Source organism: Emys orbicularis, chromosome 15 (genome assembly GCF_028017835.1).
Source record: "Emys orbicularis isolate rEmyOrb1 chromosome 15, rEmyOrb1.hap1, whole genome shotgun sequence".
NCBI lineage: Eukaryota > Metazoa > Chordata > Testudines > Emydidae > Emys > Emys orbicularis.
Genome location: NC_088697.1, coordinates 26,007,814 through 26,035,639, shown reverse-complemented (window position 1 = coordinate 26,035,639; position 27,826 = coordinate 26,007,814). Strand labels below are relative to the sequence as shown.

The 27,826-nt window shown below is 40.0% G+C and overlaps 1 protein-coding gene across 1 annotated transcript; it reads left to right on the top strand.

Moving 5' to 3' along the window:
• The first annotated feature begins 21 nt into the window (after window positions 1-21).
• On the top strand, window positions 22-27,826 carry JHY (junctional cadherin complex regulator). Its single transcript, XM_065417426.1, has 8 exons — window positions 22-359; window positions 3,313-3,811; window positions 10,880-10,990; window positions 16,564-17,276; window positions 18,380-18,671; window positions 21,896-21,976; window positions 26,464-26,589; window positions 27,623-27,826. Exons 1-8 carry the CDS (start codon window positions 22-24, stop codon window positions 27,824-27,826), a joined length of 2,364 nt encoding a protein of 787 aa, XP_065273498.1.

Genomic DNA, 27,826 nt, shown 5'->3' with positions numbered 1-27,826 from the left:
TCCTTTCTACACATTTGCAACATGAATAATAGCTTATCTCAAAGAGTATTAATCCAGCCACATGGTCATCATACTAATTTAAAAGGACCATCTTTAAGTGACGGCAACTGGCATCCAAGTCTGCATGACTCTCAGGAGTCTGATTCTGAAAGCCTTACTCAAGAGATACAATATCAGTTAGAACTTCAAAAACGGATTTATGAAAATGAAGTACTGGTAGGCCAGTCTTCTGATGAGCTGGAGAATGACAGCTTAGATGAAGATAGTCTGGAGGAGAAAAGTCTGAATGACTCAGAAGGAGCAAATTATGACAAAGTACAGTTTTCAAATGGAAAAGATTATGGAAAACATAATGAAAGGTAAGGAATATATTTTTAGTATATAGCTATGATAGGCCTGACTGTTCTTGTGCTAAGCCATTCGAGTAGTGCATTAAAGTGGGCATAAATGTAACTTACACCTATCTAATAGAAATAGTTAAATTGGCACAAAGACTGTATGTAGACCAGGCCTTACTGTGAATGTGAATTCAGGGCGATGTGTTTTGAAATGTATTGTGCTGTACAACTTTGTTTCTTTAGAAAAGAAGGGAGAGCAACCATTCTTTGTTCACTGAGGGCTAGATTGTAGCTTGCACTGACTACACTCCCATTTAGGAAAGTAAGGGAAAGTCAGAACCTGCCTTACACCCCTATATAAGCTACCTAGACATTGGTTTTGGGAGTGCAAAAGTAGGTGGGTGCGTCATACCCACTTACTTGCCCTCAAAGTAGATGGGCAGGAGTGTGGGGAAATGAGCAAAGCCTTGCCTCTGCTCATCCACAGTGCCAGCCAGTACAGCTGAGCTGACGTAGAGGAGTGATATAATTTTCTGCTGCTATAGGCCCAGTAAAATAGACATCCATTCTTCTCTATGAGCTTTATCCAAAGTCCACTTAAGTCAGTGAAAGGAGTCCCACTAACTTGAATGGCCTTTGGATCAAGCCTTAAAGCACTTACCATAACGGACTGGGTACTTGTTCAAAACTGATAGTTGGTGACTGTTGTCCTTTTCTATGCACTTGATAGGATGGGGCATCTTTCTAAATAATTTAAGAAATGCATGTTTCACTTTTACATTCAGATAGTGATTTTTTAATCACTTTGGTTTGCTGCACTTATATTAGAAAACTTATGTTTAAAACAATATTGAAAAACTGGAGGGTTGAATAGATGCATTTTTATCCAGTAACTATATAAATGCTAAATTAAAAATTCCAGCAGACTGTCTGTCATCCTCACACATTCTTACAAAAGCATTAACTTTATACATAAAATAAAATTGAATATGCTGTCATATGCATAAAAGGTTTAATGCTGTATAAATTGGGAATAATTGTTGTGTTTAAGAGAATTAAATTAAACCTGAAGCAATAATAATGTGCCATTTCAATCTAACTGTCTACTTAAAATAAAGTGGCAAACAAATGAAGGCTAAATGATTAATAGCGTGCTTTTATTCACCTCCTCAATAGGCAAAATGGCCAGTTACTGAACATTTTATTGTGAGTGCAAAGGATGTTAATTGTGCTAGAAACATGCTCTAATTTTAGTAATTTTTTGACTGAATACTATGCTGAATATGAGGCTCTTCATTAAATGGAAATTTTATTTTATTTTGTTTGAAGTTATCACAGTAAGTACTCAAATACAGTCCATTAACTGGAGCAAATATCATAGTATATGCATATGAAACCTCCTCTCTACATCCATTACTAACCTAGGAATTTGAAGAGGAAACCCTGCATCTGTTGTCTGCTCATCAACAGAAGTGTTGAATACAGAGTCCATCTAACCTTTATATCAAATCGGGGGGGCAGGAATAAGAGGTGTGTGTTTTGTCTACAGATGATTAGAGATGAAGGAGCTCTTCACGCTCATTTTGTTCCAGTGTGGTGACCTGGACTACATAATACAATCAAGCCGCTGTGCACACATTTCAACACAATAGGACTCTTTGGAATCATATTTTGTTATTTGAGTGATTGTTTTTAGCAGAATATTACATATTTCTGTGCTTATGTTGTTTCAAAATAGGCATTTATTCTTGCATATGATTTACATTTATGAATAATAATGATGTTTTAAGACTGCTGTTGTTACTTCATTGGTATAAATTGTCAGGGATTGAAACACTAATCTCAAGCACAAAGTATATCAGGTCACTGACAGTGCTCTGAAACTAAAAGCATCAATATAGAACTAGAGTCCATTTGTTATTTAGATCACACTTTATATTTGTACATTTGTAACTAGTTTAGAAAGTGTTTAAATGTTGAGTAGATGCTTTAAAATTTAATTGTTACAGATTCTATAGAGTTCAGCAGGCCAATAGGTTGCTTATAACCATGGCTTGAAAGCCAGTAAGAGTTGGGTGCCTGACTTCTTAAGAGACTGTTGAAAAACCCACTTTGTGGACAACTGTCCCTAAAATCTAGTTCATATATGCCAGTTAAGATACTGCTGATCAACACTTTAGATTATTCCTCTCTCTCTCTTTAAATTTCTTTTCTGGTCTGGGGCTTTTTCACATGGGTGTATGACATTGTAGTTGAGACGAAAGAGGAACAGAACTATCTGTATTCTACACAAGACTTTTGGGAAAGATCTATTAAAATAGCAAAGTACATATCTTGGCATTGCATGGTAATGAATAGAGATAATACCATAAAATATATAGGTTGTTCCCTCTTAGGTATCCAGTACTCGTGAGGGACCAATGTTAATTGGAATAGCACTTTTCCTCAGAGAGCAGAGACCCTTGGGAGTGACTGGAATTTTCTATGGAAGATAAACAGGAATTATTGCCTCATAATTTATGCCCTCTTAAATGAAATTTTACTGGACAATTGAAAAAAGTAGTTGTTGCATTTTTATAATTGCATTTTCTGGGTGTTCCTCCCTCTCCCTCTGTTAGTGCCATGATGAATTTATATAAGGAAAATGTTGTATTCCTTGGTCAGATTTGATAGTTTTAAGCCTAATTAGTATTTAATGCTAATTAAAATTAAAGATGAAGAAGGTGCTCTTTGTGGATCTTTGGCTCAAGCTCAGTGCAACTGTTGGGGCCCTAATCCTAAAAATGGTCTCATGCACGAGAAACTTTACACACAAATGGTCTCATTAAACTCAGTAGAACTGCTCACATGTGTCAGGGTATACACGCCTGTGGGCAAAGGCTGGAATATTAAATTGGTTAGATATAACTTATTCAAAGTGCTGAATGGTTTTTCTCTTTTTAATATATTAATATTTCTCTTCTGGTTTTCATAGCAAACAGCAACCTACGGACAGATACTGTAACCTAAGATACAATCCCAACTGGAAGAGCAATAAAGAGGGAGCAAAATTTTCTGAAGTGAATAGAAGACACCACGTTGCTGAGAAAATCCCACAGGGCTCCTCTCAGGACTCATTTTACCTCTCTTCCAAGGACATCTTGGAGGAAAATTACCAGCTGGTAGAAAGACAAAATGTATCTTCTGCATTTGATACAGAATTGTTAAGCCTTGATGGTCAACCTGTTGGGATAAGCAGTGTACCTTTTAGATTGCATACAAAAGGAGAGCTATCAGCAGATGATTGTCAATACAAACACAGTTCCAGTACATACAGTGATGTTTTTTCTCCTCGATCTGTAGAAGTTCAGCAACAGGGAGCAAAAAGAGACTTTGTGGAAAAAAATAAACTTACTTTGGGATTAGCTACACAAAAACAGGATTCTTATCTTCATCTGCACAGTAGAAAGCGAGAGGAAGTTCATCAAGGGCAGGTGGGTAATGCATTTTATTTAGAACGTCTCCTGGCAGGTTATGAACTAAGTGGATGGGCCACTGATTAAAGGGGCACATCTACTAAATCTCTTGGTTTTGCAGAGTGATTCCTGGATTTCCTTCAATCACATGTTTCTCCATAGCACAAGTGATGAAAGAAACCATTTGGGCTATGTATCTTCCCTGCCCTTGATAGGATGATAGTGTTCTGTGGTGTTCATATTCCCAGTTGTAGCTTTTCAATGGCCCCCAGTTGTGCTATGGCTTCTAGAAAGCTGGCTGTGTCACCTGCTGTCGGTGCAGAAGCCAAGCCTTACTCTTAGGATTCAGTTGAACAGTAGGTAGGAATACTGCTCTGCTATCATACAGGTTCAGTGAGAGGGGAAGGCCAGGAAAGAGGTTCCTCATGCCATTTTCTCCAAGCTCATCTCTGCAACAGAGGCCAGGATTTGAACTTTAGAGGCATCGCAATGGAGGACTCAAATCCATGCCCTGATTTGGACAAAAAACTTTTTTGTGCCAATGCAAATTGATTACATTAGGTACATTAGCTAAAAGCCTGTTCTTTGATGGTTACCAGATTCAGGATTGTGTGTCTTGGGAGCAATTTCCCAGCAGCAAGGGCTGTCAGCTGAGAATGCCCTGCGGTCTGTCTTGAAAAGCAAGTTCCAGGGACCAGTGACCACATTGCCCTAGAGGATCTCAATAGCTCTTACAGAACAGAAGGGGAGACGTGGTCTAATGAGCCCAGAACTATTTGTAAGATTTCAACATTTTGCATGAAGCTATCTTAATAATAAACTCCTCCTGCCCTTATATTTTTTTTATAACTCTTAATTTTAATTTAATTTTACTTGGTAATAAAGTGATAAAATTTTCCATCTTACTTGATTTGATTCTTCATCACATCTTAATTGATTCATTTTGTTCTGCACTGGAGTTGTTTAGCTTAGCTTACATGATTTTGTTAATTATGTGCTCTACTAATAATGTACGCACTTGTCTCCTTATGGGTGGTAAACAGCAGTGTTGCAGCATGAAAGAAAAATTACTTCTAATGGTGGAACACTGATAATACAATAGTTTTGAGAGAATCAAAAAAACTGATCCTCTTAACAGTATAAAAAGCTTGTATTTGCAACTTTCCGATTGCTCTGATCACAACAAAAAATACAATTTATATTGTATGCAGCTTGAAAAATCAGAGAAAAGGATATAGATACGGTGCAGTCTGGGTGGATGCATTCACACATTTACTCAGTGACATTTAGGCCCACATGTTTCCAAGAGTATCTGCTAACCGTGAAGGGGCCAGATTTTGTGTGTCCAAACAGACACCTCAAGCTTGATTTTCAGGTTTGCTGAGCATTTACAATTCTATTTTAAATCAGTGGAAGCTGCTGGCACTACAATCCCTTGGAAATGAAGGGCCTAGTTTTCTCAAGTTCTGTTCTCAAAATTGAAACAACCAACATTAGGGGATACTTTTGAAAATGTTTGTTAAATGTACTGGACTACAATGCAATACAGCACTATCCATCTGTTACATAATGTGAAGATTAGCAAGACAAGGTGGGTGAGGTAATATCTTTTATTGGACCAACTTCTGTTGGTGAGAGAGACAAGCTTGAAAGCTACACAGAGCCAGTAAAAGATATTACCTCACCCACCTTGTCTCTCTAATGTCCTGGGTCAGACATGGCTACAGCTCATAGAATAATGTGAAAATGGAAGTTACAACATAAAAAGTTACACTGTTGAGTTATGCCACAGCTTTCTCTGTAATTGACAAAGCTGGCTAGTGAGACCTTCCATTGTAAATTATGTATCATTCTACAAGGCTAATGAACAACTGATGCAAACACTAGAGGGCACCTGCTGTATGTATTACAACAGTGGAATAGGGGACAAGCTCTTTGCTAGAAGAGATATTAAGAGCACTTGTTTTTCCATCTATAATTCAGTTGATGGCAAAAATTATTAATTTAGATTAAGGCTAATTAAAGTTTATGTTGATCTACCATTTTGAAATTCTGAAAATATATTTGTAGGCTATGCCTAGCATCACATATTATTAGTAAGTAGTATTGGTATTATTGTGGTAGCACCTGGAGGTCCTAATCAGGGATTGGGACTTAATTGTGCTAGAGGCTGAACATTGGTGCAGGGACTATGTCTTGTTATATCAAAGAGCTTACAATCTAGAGCCCTGATCCTCAATAATGAGTGTGTGCGCGCGTGCGGACTCCCTTTGACTTCAGTGGGGCTCTATGCTTGAGTGCAGAATTGGAGCCCGTAAGTAACAGATTAGGGATAACAACAAGGCAAGCACAAAGTAAATGAGACCACTATGATTAGGCTAATGAGCAGTCAGCATTCTTTTATTTATTGTCATGTTAAGCATTTTCTTTAGGAGATACATGGACTAGAAAGGTAGAGGTAGTTAAAAATATTCACCTTTGGGACAAGACATTGTGGGCCAGGCTCTGTCCACAGTTAAAATAGTGATACAGTGGAATTATTCTGGAATAACATGGCTGCGACAGAGCCGAATCTGGCATTTTGTGTGTATTAACATATCACTGAGTACCCTAAAATGCAGGGAAAAACAAACAAGAGAGAAAAAGCCTGTTCTGCAAAACACGTCCACCTGAAAAATGAAAAGTCCAAAAATGTCAAAGTAATTAATCCCAGATGGATTTAGTTTTTGAGGCCATGGCAGTGTAAGGAATTTGTTGTTTTTATAACAGCAATGCCCAAAATGTGCCTGGCGCTTTCCAAACAGCCCTTGCCCTGGTGCAGGCGCATCCTAAACATTGCTTGTATGGTTATTATATGGGGATGTGAGATGAAGAGTGGAAAAGATAGATCCCTTCAGGTTAACCAGTAGATTGAAAAGTACTGGATGAGAATGTATTGATGTATCTGAACTGAGTAGCTGAGCTGAGGTAATGATTAGAAAATTCTCTTTGAACTGAGAGTTTGTGTCAAGTTTTTTTTTTTAGTCTGGAGTTAAAAGTTTAGATAATCAGATATCTACTCAGGTATATTTGTGGCTTTGAGGTCAAGGAGATGATGCAGAGATACTGATTTTCATTAGCTTAGATTTCAGAATAGGTGGAAGGAGAATTGGCCATTATGAATTACAGTGATTTCTAGCCAAGCCGGGAGGGCCATATCACTTTCCAGTGGATCCTCACTGGCTAAATAAATGAACAAGTCTAACATTCTCTAAAGCAGGGGTAGGCAAACTGCGGCACGCGAGCTGATTTTCAGTGACACTCACACTGCCCGGGTCCTGGCCACTGGTCTGGGGGGCTCTGCATTTTAATTTAATTTTAAATGAAGCTTCTTAAACATTTTAAAAACCTTATTTACTTTACATACAACAATAGTTTAGTTATATATTATAGACTTATAGAAAGAGACCTTCTAAAAACATTAAAATGTATTACTGGCACGTGAAACCTTAAATTAGAGTGAATAAATGAAGACTCGGCACACCACTTCTGAAAGGTTGCCGACCCCTGCTCTAAAGGAATGGCATCCAGCCATCCTTGCTGTACCATGGAGCCTTTGAAGGGTTGAAAAAAATGTGAGGGAAACCCCAGAAAAAGAAGGGAAAAAACACTGATTAGATTGTTAGTGTGAGTTAAAATGTATTTTTACAACAGAAGAAACAAAAACCTTGATTCGGTCTTCACTTATGCCTGTTTTACAACAGTGTAACTACATTGACTACAGTGGAGTTACTCTTTATTTACTGTGGTGTACATTGGGCCCAAAGCCACAGAAAATAAGGCCCTTAATAGAAGTATCAATATTGTTAGCAGGCTAGGAATCAGCAAACAATCAAAGGTGGTCTGGTGCCTCTCTGAAACATCATTCATCTTAAAGTTCTGGAAACTGAATTGGACAGTCAAGGCAGGTAAGTTAATCAGTTAACTGAGGTGACTAAATGAGAATAGTTAAATGGATAATTGGCATTAGAGAACGATAAGGAGTATACAAAAAAATAGCGTCTCGGATATCTGTGTCAGCATCCAGAACACATGCTCTGGATGTTGTCTTTATAAACTGGATCATTTTCCACTTTTCAGCAAGTTAGAACGGTCATAATTGTTAGCAACACAGTTAACAGTGAAGTATAACGGGTATAAAATGTTGCATTAAAATATAGAGCGCTTTTCATGTAATTTCACTAAATCATCTCTATAAAAACTTACTATGTTTGATACCAAAGGATCCTTATTCCAAGTTACTGTAAGATTCACAGCCCATTAGATCTGTGGGCTATATATACACCCAAACATACTACAAATGCGTGCTTATGGGCTGATATGTATGTTCATTAATTCATATAGCATTTTATAAAGCATCAACTTTTTTGCAGTGCTGCCTGATTCTCTAAGAACCTGATGATGAGTTTCTTTGAGAGAGAGAGAGAGAGAGAGAGAGAGAGAGAGAGAGAGAGAGAGAAGTAGCTGCCCAATCTAGCTCAGCTGTACTCAATATGAGTTGCTTTCCTCCCTACAAACCTCTTACTTCAAAGCGAGGAACATAATGTACAATTTTTTAATGGCTCCAGACCAAGGCACTCAGACTCTCTGTGCACTGCGCCTTACCTCAGTGTAAACACCTAATCAAGATTGCCTGCGCTTCAACAATAGCAGCCAAATGCAATTCGAGAACCACAAGCCTTTGAAGTCCTCACTGCAAAGGCCGGTTTTCTAGTCTGGGATAATGACATGCCATGATTGCTGTCTTTGTTGTATCTTTTCAGCAGAGAAGCAATTATGGGCCTCAATTTAACAGAATAGACATTACACAGCTTATGATGCTCAAAATGCAATTTCATTTGATCATTTTCTCAATTTGATTGGTATTAATAGAATAGTTCACAAAAAAATGCTGGCAGAGGTTGTGTCCTGTTCCTCTTTCAAAGAGATAATGTAGAAGTATGCTTTACCTGCCCAGTAAACTATCAATGCAGTGAGTCAGTGGCTTCCACCAAAAACATCTTACCAATGAAACAGCTGTGTTTCTCTGTCTGCTGTGGAGAAGAAAACCTATGAAGAGTCTTCTTAATTTGTTAACTTCTTTCCTGTAAGAAGAGCTAGTAGACTCTTTCATTACTATTTGCAGCAATATGCCTTACCTGAAATATCAGCAGTAAGAGCTCCACCCCACTAGTGTAAATTCATTTCTGTTCATACCAGCTGACAGAGTTATCTGCATAGACCTGGCTACAGCATATTACCTGTGTCAGCTGTTCTCATACTGGGCTCTGTGGATCATTGGTGGGATACAAAGCACTTGCTGTTAGTCCAGAGAGAGGCTGGCCTGAGGGCAATAAGTCAGTATCCAGTTCTTAAGAAACTGTAGCTTGACTCATGCAGCTTCCTCAGGTGCTGAGGGCAGGTCTTCACTACGGGGGGGGGGGGGTCGATTTAAGATACGCAAATTCAGCTACGCGAATAGCGTAGCTGAATTCGACGTATCGGAGCCGACTTACCGCCCTGTGAGGAAAGCAGCAAAATCGACCTCCGCGGCTCCCAGTCGACGGCGCTTACTCCCACCTCCGCTGGTGGAGTAAGAGCGTCGATTCGGGGATCGATTGTCGCGTCCCGACGAGACGCGATAATTCGATCCCCGAGAGATCGATTTCTACCCGCTGATTCAGGCGGGTAGTGTAGACCTAGCCTAAGTGTCTGCTGTGCATTCCTCTGCAATCTATGGGAGCTGCATAGTCTTTCCGAAGAGCATGTGTGTGAGTGGTTTAGATATAAGCCCAGAGCATTAAACTAGGCATTTCACTTGTACACAGCACCCTGGTATAACAGTCAGGTATTTTACCTGAGAACAACACCCATATGAATGCTTCCTAATTTCAAGTGATTTGCCCTATATACCAAGTTTGTGGATATCTAGTACTCACTTCATTGTTTGGGTCATAGGCCTTAGGCAGCTCCAGTGTAATCCAGATGGCCTACTCCCTGAACAAGTTTGGTGTAGTTGTCCCTTAACTATGCTGTTTGGATTGCCATGCGGTTATAAGCGCCCCAGCCACTACTGCTATCTGTGCTCTTCTTCCAGCTAGGATGCTGATTGGTTGCATGGAAAAGAGACAGTCATTAATGATCTGAGCTCAAGTTTGCATAGTTAGTAGTTCCACTGGTCACATACATCTTCTCCCTGTGGCCTTTCCCAAATTAGCCACACCCACTCATCAGTGGTGCTTAGCTGGCGGGTCGGGATGTTTTGTTTACTTGGAGCATCTGCAGGCATGGAGCCCCTCAGCTGGAGCCATTGGCTGGAAACGGCAAACCGTGGCCACAGGGAGCTGAGGGGCTCCAGGTAAACAAACCGACAATGTATTAGATATTCAAGTCAATGATTCCATAGAGTTTTAAATCATCAAATTTTGGTGTAGACCCATTTATAAGCTGACCCCCGCTCTTTGATGTGTCACTTTTTTACCAAAAATATTCGGCTTATGAACGAGTATATATGGTAGTTTTGCTTTATAGTGCTTTCTGTACTGGATGAATAACTGCATTGGTCTAGGCTTTGCTATGGTGTATGTCCTCCCATGACTGTTTTAGTGCAGTGCTCATTGTCTGCATGGCAGTGATGGATGTGTAGTTTGCTTTCTTCTGCCTGTATTAGAGGTATCTACCTTACATATATTGGGCAGCTTGGTCATCTATTAGCTTCTGCTATGAGTAGGAGTCACTACTGTATGCAACTTTCCTTCCCTCTGTTCTCTTTGAAAGTGCTCAGAATGTCATCCACCACCTTCCTATTAATGGACACGCTACCATGGTCTCTATTAATACTGAATTGTTTGTGAACTCCCTTTGCCTATGTTCCTGTTTGGCCCCATCTTTCTCCTGCCATGAATAATATAATGCTGCATTTTACTGTTTACGTTTACTGGCATGCGGATTGTTGCTTGTTTAACCCTTCCCCCCCCATCCATAGATCTTTTATGCTGTTCTTGGCCCCATTGAACTACCCCAGTGTATAAAATCTAGTGGCTCTTAATATATGTTTTTCTTCTTTAGGTTTCAGATGTTAAAACTGCTGATGAGAGGCTTATTCAGAATGCCATTGACTTTCAAAGCATGGCCATGGATCCTGCAGACAAATGGCTCCAGAGGTCACACCAACTAAAGGTTCCTTTCTGGGTGGAATATGAATCTGGTTTTTGGAATCTATAATGCAAACAATCTTGTTCTTGATTTTTTTTCCACCTCTAAATTTAACTTGTGGCAGATTTAATTTTTTTCCTTTCTTAATATTACTAATTTTACAATTCTTTTAATGGTTTTCATCTGAGGCTCTCCGAGCACTTACAAGCATTGCTGTTAATCATTTACAATGCACCTGAAGTGTGCTAAACTGCACATCAGTTATGCCTCAGACCTTTGTAAATGCATTAATCATTTTACAGATGGACAAACCAAAGTAGAGAGAGAGATTAAGTTTTTCGCCCCAGGCCACATAACACGTTAGGAATCCTGGCTCCCAGTGCTACGCTCTAATAGACCTATTTTTGCAAGAGACGTCGATAGCTATAATATAAAAAAAAAACTACCTCTCTAATACAATGTCAAAGTAATTAGTTGCCAAAGTAAAATAGGCTATAGAGAATACACCTAAATATCTTCTTGTTCTACAAATCTTGGGCACTAAAATCCATCACATACATTAAGCATGGAGGAAATGGACTAGATGACCTCTTGAGCTCCCTTCCAGGCCTACATTTCTATGATTAAGTAGCATATAGTATCTGCTTTCATAACTATTTATCCTACTCTGTAAATCCCATGACTACCTACTGACTGTCCAGCTAGATAGGTAGCTAGGGGATTTATAGAGTAGGAAAGATAGTTATGAAAGCAGAAAAATTATGCTGCTTGATCCATATGATGGATTAAATCCACAATATACCTCCAAGTCTCAAGGAGTCCTGGATTTAAAAGGTCAAGTCTCTTTAGGATTATATGATGCTACTGGCCCATAAAACTAATACATCCAGTGCTCACTGTTTTTGGTGGGTTACCAGGGCTTCTTAATTTCATTGTTGCATTCCGTGTTCTTTGGGGAGGGAGGATGCTGATCTCTATCAAGGGGATGTTTTAAGACAGAAAATGTTTACAGGTGGAGGGGGGTGCACCTTAGGGTCTGCCAAGCTAGGTAGTTACCTAAAATTGATAAATCTAGTAGATGACTGACTGCCTTTCACACTAGTGCAGTGAAATAATTACCTCTTGGAATAAGGCCAGAGTAGACCAGGTTTCATCACTGACAAAGACATAAGCACTTTAGAAGTACCTGAGAAAGTAGAATCCAGCTAGAACAGATGTGAAAACTATTTATGGTAGCATCAATAATTAATTTAGTTTGCTGCTCAGACTATAGTGGAGAAGGAGAATGTAAGGACCAAGAGATTCATTTTGTTCCTTTGCCCTTACAATAAAAAGCAGTGCAGCTGTAATGTGGAAGATTGTAAGTGGAGTACAGTATTTGAAAGATATGTAATTAGGCATAAATAAGGAATGGAATAGTCAGTTTAGGGTAAGAATAAACAGATTATGCTCTGAATAAGACCAAAAATAGTCTCAAACAGATATAAGGCCAACAGCACCTGATTCTCTGTATCAGCAGAAAATTCTCCTAAAGCCCTGGCTGGGATGATTTAGTTGGGGTTGGTCCTGCTTTGAGCAGGGGGTTGGACTAGATGACCTCCTGAGGTCCCTTCCAACCCTGATATTCTATGAGTCTAAAGAAAATAAACATGCAGTAAAAAGAAACAAGAGTTAACCAGTCCTAAAACAGAGTAGAAGGGGAAATAAATCTGTCCCTAGTTAAGGATTGGCATAGATCACTTCCCTGTCGGAATAAGAGGGGAACCAAGGACTCAAATCACAATTCACTCCTTGGTCAGCTCCTGAGCCATCACAGTTATGTCCTATTTCTTATCAGGGCAGACTGTATTGTTAGTTTATGGTCTAAAAATAATATCCGGAGTATATGATAAGTGTCAATGTTCATTGATAACCTTAGCTGAGAATTCCCATTTGTGTTTGTTTGAGTTCTGTAACAATCTTGTTCTCTCCCAGTTGTTTTTACAAGTAGGAAAAATTTTTGCGATCTTGATTTAGTTAATGAAGGTCTCTATTTGGCAATTTAGGAGAAGTGTAACAGTGACTTTCTCAAAGGGTGCTGGAGGCAAAACAATAGGGACCAGCAACTGAAGGATCTTCCTATGCAGCAATTTCTGCCATGGAACAGACCACTTGCTATGTAGGTGGGACAAAACCGAGTCTGCAACAGTCTTATGGTACCGTGCTAAAGCCCTGCGGCCTGATTCTCCACTTCACTGCGCCAGTTTTACACCAGGTTTCATAGATTTTTAAGGCCAGAAGGGACCATTAGATTATCTAGACAGGCCACAGAATTCCACACATCCACTCCCATACCGAGTCCAACAACCTGTTTTTCACCGATGCATGTTGTCCAGAAAGAGATCCAGTCTCAAGTTGAGAAATTAAGAGATGGAGAATTCACTACTTCCCTTGATAGTTTGTTCCAATGGTTATTCATGTTCACTGTTAAATTGTGCCCTATTTCTCGCTTGAATTTGTCAGGCTTTAACTTCGTTATGCCTTTCTCCACTAAATTGAACCTGCAATCAAACCTCTTACTGACCTTATAAAAACCACGATGTTCCAAGAACATGATCATGTTTTGTCAGATGCGGTGTGAAGTTCTGGCTTGAGGCAAGAGCAAGGCAATGCCATGGCAAAAGGGGAGGGGAGGGTCTGGAGTTTTCCATAATTTGAAATCTTCAAGTTGAGACTGGACACCTTTTTGAAAGATCTGGTCCAGCTCAGCCAGTAGCCATTGAGCTGGATGCAGGAGCTACTGGGTGAGACTTCCCAGCCTGCGTGATGCAGGAGATCCCAACAGTCCCCTCTGGGGATATTTTCCATAGGAAAGCTGGGCTTTTCTCCATTCGTTACATGTTCCAGACTGCAGCATTCCCCAGTGAGGAGCTTCTGTCACTTTGGAGAGAGGTTCCCAAGCATTTCCTTGGCAGCTGGCACGTCACCAGACAGAGACCCTGCACCAGCTCCAGCTCTGCTCAGCCCGTTGTTTATATCTGCTTCTTGGTGTTGAAACCAGTCTGAGAGGAAGCATTAAGTGCTAGACTATTGGACTGTCTGCCAAGATAATGCTACTTGAAGTCGACCGAGTTATGCTGGTATAAAACTGCTGTAACCGAGTGAAAAGTCAGGCTCTCCTGGTCTTTACAGGGTCATTTCCACCTGCTTTTACAGACTTTTTGTATGTTTAAAATAGTTATAACATGGGTATGTCCCATCTACATAGGTAAGATCAAACATTGTGATAAGATATCCTGATATAGCAGAAATTGCTCTGCTGCTGGCTCATAGTATAGTGGCCAACTGGGTCTATGTGACTATGAAGGGAGAAGTATAAACATAGGGGGAAACAAGATAAATATACTTATTCTTCTTGCAAGCTTTTCTCCTCCTTCTTGTTTTTGTGTTTTCCTTCTCCTCAGACACTTTCCCTCACACCATGGCCGGCTCCAGGGTTTTTGTCGCCCCAAGCAGCCCCCCCCCCCCCCCCCAAAAGCCGCGATCGTGATCTGCGGCACTTCGGCGGCAGGTCCTTCACTCCGAGCGGGAGTGAGGGACCCTCCGCCGAATTGCCGCCGAATAGCTGGACGTGCCGCCCCCCTCCGGAGTGGCCGCCCCAAGCACCTGCTTCCTAAGCTGGTGCCTAGAGTCGGCCCTGCATCACACACAGGTAGCTATGAATCACAGGCTAAACCCAGAATATTTTTTCAACTCCTAAGGGATTTGAACTCCTAGTTCCCATAAATTTAATGGGAATTTGGCATTCAAATTGCCTAGCCTCCTTTCAAAAAAATCTCTGCCCTAGTTTTTGTATTAAGTTTATGCTGAAGTAGCTCAAGCAGATTGTTTGAATTTCCTGCTGTTCATTTAAGGCAAGAAGCTGTGCTCCTTAAGAGAGCAAACAGCAGTTTATGCTATTATTCATGGTAAAAGATGTTCTGTAGATTTCAAATTTCTTAGTAAAGGAAGAATTTTACAATGCTACTTGATCCATCTAAGTGGGAAAACAATGGCTCAGTCACAGTTTGTCCCTGGTTCATGCTGAGACCCTGGGACCCTTCCATCGGTGGCACCATCGGTAAAAGCACTAATCATTATGGAAGAGGTCTAGCTAACAAATTATCATCTTGGCACCAGGAGTCAGAATTCCCCAGTGCTAAAGCTTTCACCAAAACATTCAGCTCTATATGTGGACTTAATACCTACCATTAAGCAGTTACTCTGAGTGCATATGCTATGTAGTGATTGCAAGTGTTGGTAACAAAAGAACCCTAGTGAGACTGGAGGATGAAATGGAGGATTTCAGTTCTGATGAAGATTAAATGGACTGAGAATGGCTTTGTATATTACCTTTAAGGAAACCTATATCTTGCCTCAAAAGGATCAACACCTGGTGCCTTAATTGGGAAGATGATAAATCTTAAGTAAACCCCAGATTTCAAGTACGTTGCTTTGGGTAGTGAGAGAAGTCCCACTGAATTTAAATTCCTGAATTGTTTGTTTGTTGTTTGTTTGCTGGGATGACGTGTTTCAGGATTTACAAGCACATGAATACTTGGTTTAACGATTGAAACAATTTAAACTGTGCATATTGACTTATTTCTTTGTCCACTGCAAACAAGTCTAAAAAATGCACCCTTCTAAAAGGTCGTGTGTAATCTAGGCTGTGACTAGTGCTGTGGATATTAGCAATAGGTAAAGGGTTGAATAACTTGAATTGAGACTACTACATGCAGACAATAACTCCAGGCAAGTCTCTTACTATATCCATTGCTTTAACTTGCAATTCCAAAGACATCTAAGGACATATTTACACTAAATACGTCACGCTGAGAAAATACTTATTTCATCAATCTGGAGAGCTTTTGACCAATAATATGTCAGAGTAAAGCTCTGCCACTAGCTCCTTTTACAGTATTTTAATTTTTACTGTGTGGGAGAGGGAAATAATTGGCTGCCTGTATTTTTATTTCTTTCTACTAAAAACCATGACATTTTGACATATAATTAAAATCATAAACAGCAATAGCAAATCAGAAGTTAACGCCTTCTGTCCACGTCCCATTTCCAAATCTAGCGACAAAACAACCAGTAAACAGAGCCAAATTCTCTGCTGTTTTAAATTGGCACTCCTATATTGAGGTCAATGAAAGTGTGCCATTTACACCAGAAGAAAATCTGACTCCAAAATTTCTCAATTATACACTGGACCAGATTGTCAGTTGGTTTAAATTGAAGTAGCTCCAGTGAAGTTAACAGGTTAGCCACCATTTACAGTAGCTGAGGACCTGGTCTACTATACATACAAGTATAATAAAGTAAAAACAAGACAGCACTTCAGCATATGGTTAACCTGAAGTACATGCTCAAGTCCCACTGACTTCTGTGGAATTTAAGCATATGCTTAAGTGCTGTCCTGAATTGGGGCCTAAGGTTTGTGGATGTAGAGAAATCCCTGAATGAAAGGTATTGGTGCAGCAAAAAGTATGTGTAAGTTCAGTATGTTTGTCTCTTCAAGATACCATTTAATATGCATGCAAAATGATCACCTCAGAGTTTCACAATACTCTTTTTAGGATCACCAAAATAAACGACCCCAGGTAGACAGAACAAAATTAAATCGAGTGCTAAGAGAGAGATCTTTACCAGCAAATGATGTCCAGCATCCACCAGGAAGACTAGCAGAACCAAGACCTCAGCATCACACACATCGCAATGTATCAGAATTTGAGAACTTTCATATGGATTCAAACTCTTCTGAAGTGCTAGAACTTGAAAAAGATGACAATAGTTCACTGCATAGTTGGTTACAAACAAATCCCTTCGTTGGTCCAATTACTCCTTTCGTTAAGACTAGTTCAGCAGCAGATTGGGAGACACACTCAAATACTTTACAAAATAATTCAGATCTGGTAAACCGGAATCAGAAGCAAATCTCCATGAACTTGGCTTCATCAAGGCACCATCTTGAACTAACAATGCATAAAAACGCTACTGGGTTGAATTTATCTCCAGCATATACTAGTGAAGAAAACAAGAAATATCAGCAAAACCCCAGAAACAGACCTCCGTATAATCAGCAACATTTACAGAATAGTTATGTTTTGGAGCCTCTTCCACCTGATGGGTATGCCAAAGGTCACATGCTCCTAAACCAGAAAAGCATCGCATCTACTTACAATGCTAATTTTCAAGAATCAGTAAAAGACCAAGTTTCAACTCAGAATCATAGAAAGCAATTTTATATAGACCAGAGCCGTCACAACAACTATGCTACCAACAGCTTGTGGTAAGGACTCATGTTTCAAAATGTTATTAGCATAATGGTACATGATGCCAAGGAAGTCATATTAGAGAAGGCCAAGGAAGTGTTCAGAAAAATCTGATACATTCAACCACAGTAATTTATTCATAACTTATAGTTTGTTGATTAGTGTTTGATTTAATAAACAGTTTAACACTATTTTAAAGCTTTCAATACCCTAGCCATTCCTACACTTGAAATTCCCTTTGATCTTAGTGTGTTTGTACATGCAAGGACTGCAAGATCAGGCTTAAGAATGGTAACTGAAAAACTGATATTAAAGAGCAAAACAAAAACATTTAGTTGCATCATCCATGAACTGAGTCTAGAGGAGCCTGTTTGTACTCAACTTGGTTATACCAAAACCCAGCTTGTGGCAAGGTGCAGTGAAAATCCCAAATTGCTCCAATGCAATTCAGTGTCCTGGCACTCATCTTTCAACCCTTGTCTATACTGGTATTCTTCTTTAAAATCTTTCCCAATTGCAGGTCCACCAGAAGTGGTCCTAGTGTATATAAGGTACAAGCAGCTGGTCGCATTTTTACCAATCCTGCACTTGCTCTGTTTATCAAATTCCCATCAAAGTCAAAGGTTTTGTTCTTAGAAGAATAAAATCTGACACCGCTAGCATGAAAAAGGCATGAGAGGTTAAAACTATTTATATAGAGCTTGTGTGGATTGATGGTAATAAATGAAAATTCTACTTTCAATGAACAAAGGGCCTGATTTTTACCTACTTAAAAGGCCTGCTCCAAAGCCGACTGAAATCAATGGATATCTTTTCATTGACTTCACTGAGCTTTGGATCAGGCCCAGACTTTGCCCCAGTTGTTATTCCTGGTATACATGGGTGTGTGAATGAGATCAGAATCAGTCACAAACGGTCATGTTCACTTCTGATGTTCTGAAAGCTTGTGTGCATAATTCAATGAGTTGAAAATGTACCCAGCAAACAATATCTAATGGTTTTCAAAATATGTTTGAATAGCAATGACAATTTCAGTTTACAGATTGCTTATTGGGGCTTTGCATCTAGGTATGAGTAAACACAATTTCCTTCTTTCGTTTTGTTTTGTTTTAAAATTGAGGCCATCCCAGTCATCTGGTCAGAAGCCGCTAGCAAGCCCTTCTCCAACCACACAACTTATACAGACAATGGAACAACATCATCAAAAAATCTCTCAACTGGAAGACACTCACCTTGCCGAAAGGCAGTTCTCTGGCTGGTTTCCACCTGTAATCCCACGGGTAGAAAGTGACTCAGAGATTAACACAGAAAGAAGTGAAGGAAACCGAGTGAAAATTAGTCGCAGCAACTCAGAAGGGTACCTGCTGCAAATGGAAAAGCAAAAACAGCTGAAAGAGAAAGGGACTAGGAAGGTAAGAAAAGATGGGTGAATTAGAAACCAATTTTATACTGCTGTTTCCTCCTCTGATTAAATTAGTACTTTGTGCTTGTTATCCATAGATCTCAAAACACTTTAAAAGGGGTATTATTCCCATTTTACAGAAGGGGAATTGATACTCCGAGAGGTTAAGTGACATGCCCAGCATCAAACAAGTCAGTGGCAGAAGCAGATATGGAAAAAGAAAATAACTAGTAGCTGATCTGACCAACTCACTCCCACACTTTCTAGTCCAAGGAGTTGAAGCAATTCACCACTGCATCTTTCCACTCCACTTTTCAGAGAAGGTCACCTGCTAGAACACATAGGGAACTGTTGATCCTTTAAGTTATTCCTGTGGTAAAATGATTGAGAAAGAAGCCATTTGTATAGGACAGCAGGTAGCCAGGCCTCAAATCTGAATAAGTTATTATCTTTGTCATGCCCATTTGCCAGTCAGATCAAATCTCTTGGTTTCCAAGGGAATTCAAACTGAACAACATTAAAAGTTACAGGATTTGTGAAGCTAATGTTATAAACATTATTCCAGGTCTGCTGACAATCCCATTATGATCACTTATTAAAATTGAGCTCTGTGTCTCTTCTGTGTGTCCAAATTTCATACTATAACCATTTAACACTGATGTAATGGAACAGTATAAAGATATCCTTGTACACCCATGACAAATTAAATGTTTAAGAAGTTAGCTTGTCTGCACTGAGAAATGCAGCTAAGCTGGAATAATTATTCATGTGCTTCATCTAGGAGGCAGTTTGTGTATTGCTGCTTGACTGCCTCTAAGAAGGGTTAGCTGGATTAAGATAGTAACTACAGATTTCCTTCCTTTTCCATTCCCTGTGTTCAAGCCATTGTTTTTGTCCTTTTTTCCAATAACTTTCTCACACTTACACATCTGAAGAATTTTGTGGAGAATTGGATTGTTTATGTCTCGCAGTACAACCCAGCTTCTCACATTAAATAGAAGTCCATACAAACACACCAAGGTCAAATTTAATTCACACATATTTTGGCTTTGAAAATATATTGGAAATTACTACAGCTTCTTGAGAAAAACCTGGATTTATTCCATACAGCTAAATGGTTAACTCCCTGTATTAGCTTCAGTTTAAAAAACAGTTATATAATTGTTCCATAAAAGAGTTCGGATACTTGACTCAAAACAAAAGTCTAATATTTCTAATATAATATAGATTTCATTTGTTTGCCAGTTGGGCCTGACTTAAAACATGTTCAGCATTTGAAGAAAGTACTTTTTTGCTGGTAGAAATTCTTTTGGCATTTCTGTAGACACTACATTATTGGAATTACTACAGTAGGCGGCCAGAAAGAAAATAAAGCAAACCAGAGTCTGGATTATTAAGCATTTTCACTGGCACACTTTTAAAATTTTGCCCAGCTACGAAAGTTAATTGAGTCTCTTTGGAACAGATGTAACGAGATCCAGGAATGCCCAGCCCTCCCCAGACAAGCCAGAAAAGCATCTTATCCTGGAGCTAACATAATGGATGGTTAGAAATGGATTAAGATTAAATTCTGGTTCCCCACACAAACAACTAAAAAAAGGGTTTTGCACGGGGGATCAGCACAGGGCAAAAGAGAAGCGACAGTGCTCCCAAGCAGGAGGGTGGGTGCAGTGCACTTGTGTAGGCTCGGTTGAGGCCACTGCAACAAAAGCATAGTATGAGAGTCCACTAGCAATGACCTTCCTTTTTGCCCGCTCCAGCCAATTCACTTGTAAAGATTTTGTTCCATACTAGTACTGTTAATTTTTAACCTTTTCAGGTGAATGATTGCTTCCAACTAAAAAGGGTGACGGGGTGCTGCTCACAACACTGTCATGTGGCCAAATGAGGTTCCATATAGCAATATTATTGGAAAAGAGTAAACTTTGCAATCCCTAGTTATTAGGAACTGGGTTCAAAGTCAACCTAATTAGAAGGTTCTCGTGTTACTTACGGCATTTCTGAGAATGGAAGTATACGGGCACTCAAAAGGTGCAAGAAGAATTTGACTAGCCTCATGGGAAAACAGTGTCTAATTGTCATGCATCACCAATATAATATTGTAAAGGAGAGTCATTTTAGAAACTATTCCATATCGTTTTCATAAGATAAAGGGAATCTCTGACAACAGAGCACTTTGTTGATTGGATTTATGAGCTGTGGGTTTTATTTTGGTGCGGATTTTTTCCAACAAGTGTATTCATTTAAAGCTACGTGGCCAGATTCTTCTCGGTTACATCAGTGTAAATTAGGGGCAACACTGATGACTTGAGTGTAAATCAGGAATAATTTAACTTGTGTAACTGAGATCAGAATTACACTTAGTCTACCCAAACCATCTTCTAGAGCCTCTACATTCATCCCCAGGTCTTCCTCCCCTTCTGGGTGAAATCCTGACTCCACTGACTCTGGCCATTGATTTCAGTGAGTCCAGGATTCCACCTTGTGCCTTCTCTCCCCCCATCACTGAATTTGCTATCCCAGGCACTAGGTCTTTAGTTAGTTACCAGGAGAAGGATACATAATGAACTTCTCTTTTATCACCAAAAGCAGGGTGTTTTCTGTAGTTTTGCTACAAGGCTTTGTTCAAAAGTTCTGTTAATGTAATAACTGCCAAATGCATTGTCATTTTAAGCTGTTTAATAGAATTCAGCTCATGAAATGCAAGACTGGCAAATTACAAAGTGGAGGGGGTTTGCCTGTTAGTCATTCAAATGCCTACATAATATGGGAATTTTTTAAAGGAATATTATCACATGAAACAAATTACATTCATTCAACCTTAAGTTTGCTCACTTTACTTATAAAGCAAGTGCCAAAGTTAAGGTTGAACATGCAACCTGAATTCTGCCCATCTTGTGCATATCCATTACACACGTCTTTAATTATGTGATCATATGCTGTAGTACAAGCGGAAATTATTCATGCACCTTAAATACACAAGCATTCATGTGAATGCTTTACATTTCACTAAACTGTCTTTATTTTCAAAACTGTTTTCTATACACCCTGGCAAAAACTTTCAAAAAGGCAAACCCATTTTTCTCCTGTTCTGTCATTATACCTGGGAATGTAATTTATAGTAGGACATACCTGCTCAGGGTAAAGACACCTTTAAGATTTTTGCATTACTGAGGGAGACTTTTGCCCTCCATACCAACAGTTAAAGGAAGATGTATTTGATTCTGTCTTTAGCCTTCTAGGCCAAGAAACTACATGAACCTGGATGTGAAACTCGGAGGCCTTGGACCTGACTATGAAGCAGTCAGAGAGAAAGTAGGTGTCACAAATAGCATTTTGTCTGCTTTTTTTGTCCCAAAGTTATGCCAAGTAAGCGGATGTAGAATGCAATGGAGATGAAAGCACAGTTGATAAAGTAACTAAAAAATGCCTGTTTTTAAATATTAAATTCCAAAGAGGATCATCCTTCTGAGTGTTAGGAAAGCAACTAGTACATAGATGGGCATTACCATCAAATAAATGATAAAGATAATGTTCTAGTCAGGCATCTGTTAACCACGCCATTCATGAGTCCAACTAAGACAATAAAACAAAACAAAACATTAAGATCTCCTCTACCAGTTAGGTTAAGAAGTAGCCCCTTTTTTTCCCCATGTGCATCTCTCTTGCCAGGTGCCCTCTCTGATCCATATAAACAGTATTGATGCAGGTCCATGGCCCCTAACACATCATGCCTGTCATTAGGCTGTACCCCATCGCCTTTTGGAATTTTTTATAGAACACTCAAACTTCCAGCCACCTGTGCTAAAAGGGACTCTCCTTAGCAATACAGGGTTTGTTACACAGTTGAACAATACTGCTTGTCCATTAGCACTCATTCACACTAGCCAGTTTATTGCAAAACTATGTATAAATATGTGCTAGATTTCAAGACTTGGTTTTCACAAAACCCACAGCTAATTTTCATAGATTCATAGGTCAGAAGGGACCATTGTCATCATCTAGTCAGATATCATGCATAATATAGCCCTGAATTAATTCTTCATTCAAGTGGTTGAACTAGAATATGTCTGTTAGAAAACCCAACACAACCATTGATAAGTTGTTCCAGTGGTTAATTATTCTCATTTAAATATGTACACCTTATTTCTAGTCTCAATTTGTCTAGCTTTCAACCATTGGATCAACTTTCAGTCATTAGAGCTTGTTATATCTTTGTCTGCTAGATTACAGAACCCTTTACTATCAAACTTAACTATAAGGCATGTTTTTCAATCCTTTAATTATTCTTGTGGCTTTTCTCTGAACTCTCTCCAATTTTTCAACAGCCTTCTTGAATTGTGGACACCAGACCTGGACACTATAGTCCAGTAGCTGTTACACCAGTGCCAAATACAGAGGTCATGTATCCTCCATATTCCTACTCAATATTCCTCGGTTTTTAAATCCAAGAATCACATGAGCCCTTTATAGCCACAGCGTAGCACTGGGAGCTGATCTTCAGTTGATGAGCCACCGTGAACCCCAAGTCTTTTTTTCAGAGTCCCGGCTTCCCAAGATAGAGACCTCCATCCTGTAAATATGGCCTACATTCTTTGTTTCTAGATATGACCTTTCATTCAGCCATATTAATACATATATTGATTGCACCTAGCTTGGCAAGAGATCCAGATCACTCTGTAACAGCGACCCATCCTCTTCATTATTTACCACTCCCCCAATCTTTGTGTCATCTGAAAACTTTATCAGTAATGACTTTGTTTTCTTCCTAGTCATTACAAAAATATTTAATAGCATAGAACCAAGAACAGATCTCTGAGGGACCCCATCAAAAATCATCCAATTGATGATTCTCCATTTACAATTAGATTGAGACCTAACCCCACTTCATTAGGTGCCACTGATTTTGTATCATTCTAGTTTCTTAATCAAAAGGTCATGTGGTACCAAGACATCTACATTTATTACATCAACACTGTATTGTAGTAGCACATCCTCACCTCGTGGGCACCCCCTTGTCTCTGGTAGCAGAGTTGCATGGAGTCCTTGTCGGTCTCCCCCACCTGGGCTCTCCTTTGGACCTGCAGCAGCCTCTCTCAGTCTGTGTCTTCTCCTGACTCCCCCTCTGGGTGTTCTGTGGCTTGGCCCTCCAACCAAGTAACAAAAAAATGTAAACCCCTTCCAGGGCAGCAAGAGCAAGTCCAAATAAAAGTCCACACAAATCTTCAAACTAACAGCCCTTCCGCCCCTCTCGGGCTTCACTGTAGTTCTCTTGTTGACTCTACCTCTGGGCTCCCCCACCAGGAGCCTCAACTGCTAGTGTAGTTTGTTCCTCTGCTATTTCCTGTCTATTAAACCCTATCCCAGGGCTTCTCTCCACCAGAGAGACTTGTCTTCTAGGTAGTCTCTCTTGACCTGAGTTCCCTCAGTCTGCTTATTAGGCCTAACTCTGCCTCCTCTGGCCAGGAGGCAATTAGTCAATCCCCCCCCCCCCTCCAGGTGCAGAGCATGACTAATTGGGGTTCTTTCCCTTGCCTTGCAGATGATGAAGGTTACGCCCCATCACACATTTATCAGCCCAGCTTGTAATCTCATAAAAAAAGATATCAAGTCAGTTTGAGAAGATCTATTTTCCATAAACCTGTGCTGAGTAACATTAATTATATTATCCATCTAAACCAGGGATCTCAAACTCAAATGACCACGAGAGTCACATGAGGACTAGTACATTGGCCCAAGGGCCGCGTCACTGACTCACCCCTCCCCCGGTGCCCTCGGCCCTGCCCCCACTCCACCCCTTCCATGAGGCCCCGCCCTTGCCATACCTCTTCCCCCCCATTCCAAACCCTTCCCCAAATTCCCCACCCCAACTCCGCCCCCTCCGTGCCCCTATTCCAACCCCTTCCCCAAATCCCTGCCCCGCCTCTTCTCTGCCTCCTCCCCTGAGCACGCGGCTCCCTGCTCCTCTCCCCCCACCCCGGAAAGCGCTAAACGCCGCCAAACAGCTGTTTGGCAGCGGGAAGCACCTGGAGGTAGGCAGAGGAACGGGGACGCGGCGCACTGGGGGGGGTTGGGAGCAGCGGGTGAGGGGAGCTTGGCGGCCGCAGAAAATAACTCGGGGGGGGCCGCGGAGAGCTTGCTGGGCCACAGCAAATCACTCCACGGGCCGCGTGTTTGAGACCCCTGATCTAAACTCTTTATTACAGCCCCATATCAGCCGTTCCATTACATTGTCGAGGATCTATGTCCGACTGACAGCCTACCATTACCAAGGTCATCTAATTTACCTTTTTTTAAAATATCGCCACAACAAAAGTGTTCTTCCAGTCCTCTGGATATTCCCCAGTGTGCTAAGACTTGTTCACTACCAACATTAACAGTCCAAAAAGCAACAGAGAGTCCTGTGGCACCTTTAAGACTAACAGATGTATTGGAGCATAAGCTTTCGTGGGTGAATGTCCACTTCGTCGGATAATTAACAGTCCAGATTTCCTTTGATATCATGGATATCTATCCAGAAAACTCATGCACGCACATAAAAAGGAAGAAGTGTATAATAGAAGGGACAATTATATCTTTGATAGATTCATCCCTCTAGTTTTGTAGTTCTCAGAAGCAGGCATCCATTAAAGGAATTTTCAGCAGGTGAGTATCCAACTGAAGGCAAGTCCAAACTGCTTTGTTCTCCCTGTGGTAGTTGAAGTGTACATGAATGACTTTAACATGATTTAGCTGCACTGTCATTCACAGGAGACAGTCTTACTGAACCTTGGAAGAGAAAATGAAAGTAAATACAGTAAAGTAAGTGCAACAGGGAAGTAGCTGAATGCACATTACTCACTGTTAAGCAAACCTCTGATCTTACTGTGCCAAAGAGGAGATGATTGTCAGAGAAAGAGTCTGAATGAAAAATATCATTTGACCTCTTCACTGCCAGTGACTTTACTAGTTACATTAAGCAGATGTACATCTCAAGTGCTGCAGATCAGATCCCATGTGCTCTACTGATAAGACCCTACTGATAAGACAACCGCTATTTATATTTATATAGCGTCCTTCACAGAAATATGACAGAGCATTGCGTAGCTAAAATGATAAAATCATCAGCCCTTTGGCAGTTTAAAAGCTACAGTGATTTCTTCAGCCTTGCAGTAAATTAGATAGATTGGTCATCTCAAATCTATATCAATAGATAGAGAGAGATGCATTGCTACAAAACGGCCTTCCTCCATACAGCAGAGGGTTCTGTCTCTTTTTAATACTTTGGCAACACTTGTATAGCTTGTCATGCCAATAAAGTGTTATTAAATTGCAATGGGGGAAAAAAATGAAATGTTGACACCAGCTCCTAACTGGGGCAAACTAAAATACCTTGCTGAGCCTGAGAGTAACAAATGGTTGGAAACAGAGACAGAAAATCGGTTAAATAAATGGACTACAGTCATTCAAGGCTTTAAATGCAGTAGAAGGACTTTAAAAATCAATGCAAAACTGGACAGGTAGCTAGTGCAACCATTTTAGAATGGAAGTAATATGCTGAAACAGCTATGTGGTAATAAAGATGCAAACTGCTCCATTTTCAAGTAGCTGCATCCTCGATATAACAAAGGAAGAGCTCTTGAAAATAAAGAATTACCATTACCTAACCTTGAAAAACTAGATTTTTAAGAAGATCTGGCTGAGCAATGATTAGTGGCATTTTAAACAGCCTCACAGGTGTAAATAGGAAAGTCCGGCAGTAAAGGGGTTAATTAACTGCTCCCTCAAAACTTTAAATAACCATTACATTTTTCACTTGCCAGACAGAAAAGTTAAATAAGCAAAAGGAATATGCAAAGCAAGTTAAGGAGCACAACATGAAGAACGTTGCTACTGCGCAGAAACCACCAGCAAAACCTCAGATCAAGTCATCATTATCAAGACATAAGGTCAGACTAGAAAGCATCTCATTAGATGGGGCTAGAACTCTCATTAAAGTGCGAGGGAGAGGGCTTGAGAGACTGGACTCTGCATGTGTCCATGGGTGTCCGAGAACCATGGAAAGTGAACTCCTAGAACAATTTTGGGTTGGGTGCCAAAAGATAGAGGGTCTCCCGCTGCCATTTTTATAGTTTTTTTTTAAACAATCCCAGGCACTCCTAATATAGAAAGTTCCTCAAGGTCAGTTACCTATTAATTATTTTTGTACAATCCTCATTGTATTCCTTCTCTTGTCAAGAAATGTATCAGCCTTCAAACTAACCAGAAATGAAATTTGCAAGGGACTCCATTAAAGTTAGTCTAAGCTTTGATTTTAAAGTCTTCAGAAGTATCTCAACATCTTATCATTTTAGGCCTTTTGTAATGTAATTTTTGAGGAAGGATGGGGGGGTCTATTATAGAATAAATCTCTGCTTTCTGAAACTTGCCACATTTTGGCTATGAGGAACTCACTGGCACAAGATATCATTGAGGCCAAGAGCTCAACAGGAATAAAAAACAGAATTGATATTTATAAAGGCATGTGAGAATATACAAAATTATAATAGTAAATACTATTTTTGTTATAAAAAGTTTTGGAAGGGATATAAACCTGCATACTTCAAGGTATAAGGCAACCTCTAACTCAGGGATCGGCAACCTTTGGCATGCGGCCCGTCAGGGAAAGCCGCTGGTGGGCCGGGACGGTTTGTTTACCTGTAGCATCCGCAGGTTCTGCCGATCACAGCTCCCACTGGCCGCGGTTCGCTGTCCTAGGCCAATGGGGGCTGCGGGAAGCAGCATGGGCCGAGGGATGTGCTGGCCGCTGCAGTTTCCTGCACCTGCCTCTAAAGCTTCTGGTACTAGTCACTTCAAGATATGGAATTATTACATCATTAATCTGATCTAGTATGAAAATTCTTATGTTCTCCTGCCATTTTAAAAGTGTTGTTCTGATTTTATTGTTTAATTTCAAACTTCTTTCAATCTTTATATTATTAGGCTCTGGAATATGCTAAGAAGATTCCTAAACCAAAACCGTTCTCAGCAAAACGATCAGATGAAGAACCAAAAGAGGAAAGAACTCCAGCACATACTTTAAAAGGACAGAATTTACCTCAAATTTCCTCACTGAAAACTCTGCAAAACAGACATGAAATAGAGAAGCAAGTTGTGGCTGCTTTCAAAACCCTTCACATTTTATAA

Excerpts from the sequence above, each read along its gene's own strand:
- JHY (XM_065417426.1), top strand. The coding sequence starts at position 22 with ATGAATAATAGCTTATCTCAAAGAGTATTAATCCAGCCACATGGTCAT. Across the intron at positions 360-3,312 it reads TATGGAAAACATAATGAAAG|CAAACAGCAACCTACGGACA; the intron begins GTAAGGAATATA and ends TGGTTTTCATAG. Across the intron at positions 26,590-27,622 it reads CATCATTATCAAGACATAAG|GCTCTGGAATATGCTAAGAA; the intron begins GTCAGACTAGAA and ends TTATATTATTAG.